Source organism: Pongo abelii, chromosome 9, assembly GCF_028885655.2.
Source record: "Pongo abelii isolate AG06213 chromosome 9, NHGRI_mPonAbe1-v2.0_pri, whole genome shotgun sequence".
NCBI lineage: Eukaryota > Metazoa > Chordata > Mammalia > Primates > Hominidae > Pongo > Pongo abelii.
The window spans coordinates 75,908,168-75,916,875 of NC_071994.2; the positions used below are offsets into that span (position 1 = coordinate 75,908,168).

Here is an 8,708-nt window from a genome sequence, read left to right on the forward strand (position 1 = left end):
TCAAAGAGTTATGCAACTATTCCCACAATCAATTTTAGAACATTTTCATCACCCTAAAAGAAACCGTGTACCCATTAGCAGTCACTCCTCTTTCTTGGTCGCCCTAACCCCTTACAACCACTAATCTACTTTCTATCTCTATGGATTTATCTCTTTATTTCAATGGAATTGTACATTAAATGGCCTTTTGTGTCAGGCTTCTTTCACTTAGTGTAATGTTTTCAAGGTTCATCTCTGTTGTATTGGTACTTCATTCCTTTTTATTGCCAAATAATATTCCATGGTATAGGCATCACCCTTTTTTGATCCACTGAAGGAACATATTGCAAGGTAATAAAATGAATATTAAATTTAAGTCTAAATATGCTAATTTAAAAAATAACTAAGTACAATCTTTGGCTTTTTAAATATTATCAGGATTAAATTATTTACAATATATCCTGTGACAGATCTGACATGCCGGAAGCCCATAGAATAGTTTGAATGCTTTAGGTTGGTACTCAGGTGCCTTCATGAATTCTCCTCCTGCTTTTCCTCTTCACAGCCCATTTACTCCAGCCACACATGGAGCTAGTTTGTTTTTTTTGTTGTTGTTGTTTTTCGTTTTTTATTTTTTTTGGAGACAGAGTTTCACCCTTGCTGCCCAGGCTAGAAGGCAATGGTGCGATCTCGGCTCACCGCAACCTTCGCCTCCTGTGTTCAAGCGGGTCTCCTGCCTCAGCCTCCTGAGTAGCTGGGATTACAGGCATGCGCCACCATGCCCAGCTAATTTTGTATTTTTAGTAGAGACAGGGTTTCTCCATGTTGGTTAGGCTGGTCTCAACCTACTGACCTCAGGTGATCCGCCCACCTCAGCCTCCCAAAGTGCTGGGATTACAGGCATGAACCACTGTGCCCGGCCAATGGAGCTAGTTTTAATTTCCTAACACTGTTATGCCTCCACATTTTACTGAATGCTGTTTCCTCTGCCTTCAAAATCCTCCACATTACTGTTGAATTCTCCTAGTTTACTCTTGTTTTTCTTCAAGATTTCACTCAGATACTACCTCTTCTGGAAGCTTTTTTTGACCTTCCTTGGTTGAGTTGGGTAGGAATTTCTCTTGTGGTTCCTTGCAGCCCCCTGCCTGCCCTTTTACCATACATCTGATTCACCTCGGTGTTCTTAGCACAGCGTTTGACACCAGTCAGGTCCTGGTATGCCTGGATATGGGCAAAGCTGAGTTGAATCAGAAAGTCAGTGCCCGGGCACGGTGGTTCACACCTGTAATCCCAGCACTTTGGGAGAACAAGGCGGGCGGATCACTTGAGGTGAGTTGGGAGAACAAGGCGGGCGGATCACTTGAGGTGAGGAGTTTGAGACCAGCCTGGCCAACATGGTGAAACCCTGGCTCTACTAAAAATACAAAAATTAGCCGGGCACGGTGGCTCACACCTGTAATCCCAGCATTTTGGGAGGCCGAGGCGGGCGGACCACCTGAGGTTGGGAGTTTGAGACCAGCCTCACCAACATGAAGAAACCCCATCTCTACTAAAAATACAAAATTAGCCACTCATGGTGGCGCATGCCTGTAATCCCAGTTACTCAGGAGGCTGAGGCAGGGGAATCACTTGAACCCGGGAGGTAGAGGTTGCAGTGAGCCAAGATTGCACCATTGCACTCCAGCCTGGGCAACAAGAGCGAAACTCCATCTCAAAAACAAAACAAAACAAAAACAAAAATTAGCCAGGCATGGTGGCAGGCACCTGTTATCTCAGCTGCTTGGGAGGCTGAGGCAGGAGAATTGCTTGAACCTAGGAGGCAGAGGTTGCAGTGAGCCGAGATAGTGCCACTTCACTCCAGCCTGGGGCCAACAGAGCAAGACTCCATCTCAAAAATAAATAAATAAATAAGAAAGTCAGCCTGAGTTGGGTGCCATGGTTCATGCCTGTAAACCTAGCATTTTTGGAGGCCAAAGTGGGAGGATTGCATGAGGCCAGGAATTTGACCAGTCTGGGCAACATAGCAAGACCCTGTTTCTACCAAAAAATAAAAATAAAAAATTAGCCGGGACTGGTGGCATGTGCCTGTAGTCCCAACTACTCTGGAGGCTGAGGTGGGAGGACCACTTGAACCCAGGAGTTCAAGGTTGCGGTGAGCTATGATTGTTCTACTGCCCTCCAGCCTGGGCAATAGAAAGAGACCCTGGACTTTAAAACCTCTTGGTCCAGTAATGACATCTAATGCCCACAGGAGCAGATATTGGCAGTGACCATCTCAGCACCTTGGCAGATGGCAGGAGAAATCCTGTCGAGGCCAGCTCAGAAACCAGTTTTGGTGTTAATCTTCCACCCTTGGGCTCTCCAGACTCTACTGGAGCTGGCATTTGAACCCATACCATGTCTGCCCAGTTACCTCATTTTCAGCTCTTCCCACCTCTTAGAGCACCTTCTTTCATTTTGCAGATCAGCGGTTTGAGTGCTACGTTTGCAGAAATTTTCCTGGAAATAATCCAAAGCAGTCTTCCTGAAGGTGTCAGACTGTCAGTGAAGGAGGTAGGTGCTGGTTTGAGAAGAGGCCCCTGCTGGCCTGCATATGCTCAAAATAAGGATAAGAACATCTGGACTTCTTGGCTTTAGAAAGAGCAGAGAAATGTGGATAATGTGACCTAAATAATAATCAGAAAAGTTGTACACTCTGATGACACTGTCATCATTAGTCCAGCTTCTGAGGCATCAGGGATGATGCTTTGTGGCCTATGAGTGCTGACTTTCAGCACAGCATCCTGATGTTGGTGGTGAGCCTGTGAGGCCCCAGAATTCTCTCCTTTCAGGCAGTTGTGTGGAAGAAAGAACATGGGTTAAGATAGTATATGGTGTAATAAATCAGAACACAAATAGGAAAATATATGTTAGAGAAAAGGTTCCTGGATCTTCAAGGCTTGACTGTAGCTTGACTGAATATATTTCATAAAGAATGCTAGTCAATAGAATGTTTAGTCAGGCATGGAAAACTTGGAGAACATTAGGAGTCTTAGCCTAAATACTGAGTATTTGGGTCCAATTGCCAAGATGATCCTTCTTATGACACAGATGTATGAGGTCATCTTAGATTGGTACCATTTGCTCCATCCAGCTCTGCTTGTTCTGAGTCCATGCTTGTCAAGCTTCATCTGGTTGGTATTTGGGTTTCATACAGATCTGGGGACAGGGACAGCATGTGCTGGTCATGCTGCCTTAAAACAGTCCAATCCCTGTTTGTTTTATTTCCTATGTAAATAATTTTGGTATTCTCTCTCTCTCAAATGCTTCTATTGTGATAGTTATAGCATTTTAACATTAAATCTTCATATATCTGTCTTTTCTAATCAGACTATAAGTTCACTGAAAGCAAGGAGGAAGTCTGATTCAAGTCTGAATCCCCAGTATCTAATATAAGTCTGCTACATAGTAGATAATAAAAGTTACTTGAAGGTCTGAATGATTCTCTACAGAGCTGGTTCAAGGGCCCTTTTTGGATGCTGTGCATATCTGGGTAACTAAAAGCTCTGCAGTAATTTCCACTTATTTTCTTTTTCTTCTCCTTAGCACACTGAAGAAGACTTCAAGGGACGATTCAAAGCTCGACCAGAACTGGAAGAACTGTTGGCCAAGTTGAAGTAGCTACTGTAGACCCTTTCATGCCAGCAGTGGTCATATTGAGTGCCAAGGAGAAGAGCTTACTGGGTAGTCAGAGTTCATCAGGAGACCTGACCCTTAGATTTCATAAGTACCCATTCCCATAGTCAGTAATGTCCTCACTCCTCTGTGAAATGGCTGTACTTGCCATTTGTTACCACTTACCTATGAGGTAATGCTTGTTATCTTCCATCTAATAAAAATCTGCTGCTGATGTGTATATGTATGTGTGTGTGAGAGAAATTGGCCCATCCTGTGGAGTATCTTTAAGAGATTCTATATTCTGGCCAGGCACGGTGGTGCATCCCTGTAATCCCAGCACTTTGCGAGGCCGAGGCAGGAGGACTGCTTGAGGCCAGGAGCTTGAGACCAGCCTGGCAACATTCTGTCTTTACCAAAAACATTTTTTTTTTCCGAAATGGAGTCTCGCTCTGTCACCCAGGCTGGAGTGCAGTGGTGTGATCTCGGCTCACTGCAAGCTCTGCCTCCCGGGTTCACACTATTCTCCTGCCTCAGCCTCCCAAGTAACTGGGACTATAGGCACCCGCCACCACACCTAGCTAATTTTTTGTATTTTTAGTAGAGACGGGGTTTCACCGTGTTAGCCCAGATGGTCTCGATCTCCTGACCTCGTGATCCACCAGCCTTGGCCTCCCAAAGTGCTGGGATTACAGGCGTGAGCCACTGCGCCCAGCCAAACTTTTTATTTTAATTAGCTGGACGTGGTGGTATGCACTTGTAGTCTCACTACTCAGGAGGCTGAGGCAGGGGGATTGCTTGAGCCCAGGAGTTCAAGACTGCAGGAGCTATGATTGTGCCATTGCACTCCAGCCTGGCTGACAGAGTAAGACCCTTTCTCTTAAAAAAAAAATTCTATTTTCTCTTTGCCTGATGCTTTAGCATAGAAGCATGTTCCCCTTCCATATTTCTCCAACTAGAGTGAATTCATCCTTTAAAGCAATCTGGCATGGTGTCCTGTAGTGAAGGAGAGGATCATAACATAAGTAAACTCTCTATGGGTGGAAGTTGGAGAGAGGGACATTTTGGCTTTGTACATGAAAAGACTCTCCAGATAGAAACAGATTCTGCCCATAAGTGAAATAAAATGCTTTGTGGGGGTAATGAGTGACTTATAGTATTCAGGCAGATGTTACATAACTGCGAATTAAGTTTCCCTGGATTGAGTTTAAGCAAAGAATTGAAAGTTGATCTTGGTCAGGTGTCAGCAAACTACTGCCTATAAACCATATCCTACCCACTGCCTGTTTGTGTTTTTTTACATAATATATTGAGGTGAAATTCATATATACAAAATTAAACTTTTTTTTTTTTTTGAAACGGAGTCTTACTGTGTCACCCAGGCTGGAGTGCAGTGGTGCGATCTTGGCTCACTGCAACCTCTGCCTCCTGGGTTCAAGCAATTCTCCTGCCTCAGCCTCCCAAGTAGCTGGGACTACAGGTGCCCGCCACCACGCCTGGCTTTTTTTTTTTTTTTTTTTTTTGAGATGAAGTTTCGCTCTTATTGCCCAGGCTGGAGTGCAATGGCACGATCTCAGCTCACTGCAACCTCTGCCTCCTGTGTTCAAGCAATTCTTCTGCCTCAGCCTCCCGAGTAGCTGGGATTACAGGTGCCTGCCACCAAGCCCGGCTAATTTTTGTATTTTTAGTAGAGACGGGGTTTTACCATGTTGGCCAGGGTGGCCTTGAACTCCTGATCTCAGGCGATCCACCCGCCTCGGGCTCCCAAAATGCTGGGATTACAGGCGTGAGCCACCGCCCCTGGCCTTAAACATTTTTAAATGAGAAATTCAGTAGCATTTATTTAGTACATTCATAATGTTGTGCAGTCACCAGCTCTATCTAGTTCCAAAACCCCTCCCTGCCGTTGGATCAGAGCCATGCTTATTCACTTACATACTGCCTCTGGTTGCTTTAATGCTACAGTGGCAGAGTTGGGTAGCTGTATGTGTATTGCCTCTATATCATATGGGCAATGGGCAGTGTCACATGTTTTCCATTTGGAAACCTGGAAAAAATAGCAGTCTTTTCAAGTTGCTCAGCTATTATCAATATGTGGAAGCAGGAATCAGGATTTCATAAACTGACAAGATACTGGAGCTTAAGGACTTTAGGATCCAGCCAACCTAATTGTCTCTTTTAGCTAGTACAGGTTAGGGGCCCATAGAGGGCAATCCTGTGCCCAAGGTCATGGGATATGTCACCGGAAAAGGGCAGCAGGATTTAAATCTCTGGATTCCTAGTCCATCTTTTTCTATCACATCACTCAGAGATGAGTCAGGCTTCTTACACAGGAGGCAGCTGGATTCTGTCACCTTGGAGCTCTTGTGTTGCTGACCTAGCTGATGATTTATCCTCTCACCAGAGTCAGAGAGCTTTTGTTGCTCATGATTAGTTTGCCCTGAGACAAAGGGAAATTACTCTTAATGCCTTATCCTGGTTAAGAGGGACTGGAGATATTCTGATTGCCAGAACCTCAGGGTTACAAAACAATTATGAGCTTTGACTCTTCTGGAGGGAGGTCCAGAAGGAAATGGATGTTCTTAGGATCACATGGCAGTGAAACCAAACAGAACACAAGTCTTCTGGCTCCAGGTTGAAAATACCTTCCCTTCCCTCCCTGAGACAACCTGCTAAAGGAAAAGAGGCAAACAAACCTGGGTTGTGCCTGGCTTCTACATTTATTCATTTTGAAGCCGAGTTATTCTAGCCTCATTGAACCTCAGATTTCTGATCTGAAGAGTGAGGATAATCCCTTTTTAGGGATTTGAGATGGAGATAATATATATATAATGAGCTAGTAATGCTCAGTAAATGTTGTATTTCCTTCCCTTCTAAAACTTCTTTGGCATACTCTTTTAAAAGATTTTTTTCATTGAGGTATAATTTATATATAGTGACACATAGATCTTGAGTGTATATTTGATCAATTCTGAAAATACATCTACCCACCCATGAAACCTATACTTGTATCAAGATAAAGAACATGTCCATCACCCCAAAAAGTTCCCTCATAATCTTTTTCTTCCCCCCGCCCCCCCGGCCCCGAGACGGAGTCTGGCTCTGTCGCCCAGGCTGGAGTGCAGTGGCACAATCTTGGTTCACTGCAACCTCTGCCTCCCTGGTTCAAACAATTCTCCTGCCTCAGCCTCCCAAGTAGCTGGGATTACAGGCATATGCCACCACGCCCGGCTAATTTTTGTATTTTTAGTAAATGCTAATTTTTGTATTTTTAGTTTCACCATGTTGGCCAGGCTGGTCTCGAACTGGCTGGTCTCGAACTCCTGACCTTGTGATCCACCTGCCTCAGCCTTGGCCTCCCAAAGTGTTGGGATTACAGGCGTGAGCCACCGCACCCGGCCATCTTTCACATTTTCCCCAAGAAGTAACCACTAACCTCGTTTCTACTGCCATAGATTAGTTTTGCCTATCTAGTACTACATATAAATGAAATATCATACAGTATGTATTCTTTTGTGCCTGACTTCATCCATTTAGCATAATCTTTTATCCCTTGTGTTCCATGTATCAGTATTTCATTCCTTCAGCATACTTTTAGTTTTGAATATCCTAGTTGGGGTTAAATTATGCCTAGTAGTGCCATGAAATCACAAGGGATAGGTAGGAGAGAAGGAATGTCAGTGGACTGGGAATCAGAATAGATGGGTTCTAATCCTGGCTCTATCAATACATAACCTTGGGGATAAACTATTTTGGTCTTCATTTTACAAATGTGTTAACTGGCCCAGGGAGAGAAAGAGACTTGTCTAAGGTCACCTAGTTAGCCAGTGGCAGAGCAAGGATGGTTTAAGGTCAGACAATTCCTGGTTGAGTGCATATTACTGAGATTTTTAAAAAATGATTTTTATGTAGATCACTATTTTTTTTTTTTTTTTGAGACAGAGTTTTGCTCTTGTCACTCAGGCTGGAGTGCAATGGTGCAATCTCGGCTCACTGCAACCTCCACCTCCCAGGTTCAATCGATTCTCCTGCCTCAGCCTCCTGAGTAGTTGGGATTATAGGCACCTGCTACCACACCCAGCTAATTTTTGTATTTTTAGTAGAGATAGGGTTTCACCATGTTGGCCAGGCTGGTAACTCCTGACCTCAGGTGATCCACCCGCCTTGGCCTCCCAAAGCGCTGGGATTACAGGCATGAGCCACCATGCCTGGCCAGATCACTAACTTTCAAGAAGGATAGGATGCCTGGGTAAAATGGGCAGTTTTCCTAGTTGAGGCCAGCAGATTTCTCAGCTTCGTTTTCGTCCCTTTCCTCTGGCTGAGGATGACTTGTTCCTCCACCATGGAATCCTGGGAATGGCCAGCTGTAGATTCTGAAAAGGTATGTTTTAGACACAGAGAAACAAATCTAGGTATTTTGGCCACTCAGATACTAGCAATGCTGAGGCCCCTGGGTCCCCTCTGTTTCTAGTGTACTTAAGGAAAGCTTTCTGAGCTTGTATTGGGTGTGCCTAGAACTAATCCTGATGGACAGACACTGGAGACAGAGGTAGCCAATGTGTCTTGTGCTTGTTTAATCTGTACTTTGATCTCTTTGTGAATTTTTGTTTTCACGTGTCTAATCTTGCAGAATCTGAAATGATTCATTTGACTATAATCCCTGTGGAATAACTTTCATTCTCAGACATTTCAGCTCATTTTAGGAAATCAGCTCACCATTTAGACAGAGTGCCCAGGATCTGAAGAATGAAAACTCTTCAAAAGATAGCTGCTGACAGGGAGGAATCCCTGCTACTTCCTCTTCTTGCTTTAAGTCCTTGCTGAGTGAGGAGGGAGCCCCAGCATTTTCTACAGGAAAATAAAAGGATTCAATCTGGACTTACTTCAGTTCTCTTTGGGTTTCTGAAGTCAGCAGCTCAAGGACTTAGTCTGGCAACTTTATGGAGAGAGGGTGGGAGGAGTATCTTCTTACTCATCTAGTAAAACACATTGCAGTGCACCTTTGTACCGAGCACAAGGCCAAGTCCCCAGCCAAGGACCTTGAAAGGAAGGGCCAAACCATGAGTCTGCCCTAG

The 8,708-nt window shown here is 44.4% G+C and overlaps 1 protein-coding gene across 1 annotated transcript in view; it reads left to right on the forward strand.

The window, feature by feature from the left end:
• MRPL48 (mitochondrial ribosomal protein L48) overlaps positions 1 to 3,874 on the forward strand; it is a 76,681-nt gene extending 72,807 nt beyond the window's left edge. The window contains exons 7-8 of the mRNA XM_002822222.5: positions 2,443 to 2,532; positions 3,565 to 3,874. Of these exons, the coding sequence (XP_002822268.3) occupies positions 2,443 to 2,532; positions 3,565 to 3,639 (165 nt within the window). The 3' untranslated portion in view covers positions 3,640 to 3,874. The remainder of the gene's footprint in view (positions 1 to 2,442; positions 2,533 to 3,564) is intronic.
• The last annotated feature ends 4,834 nt before the right edge of the window (positions 3,875 to 8,708 follow it).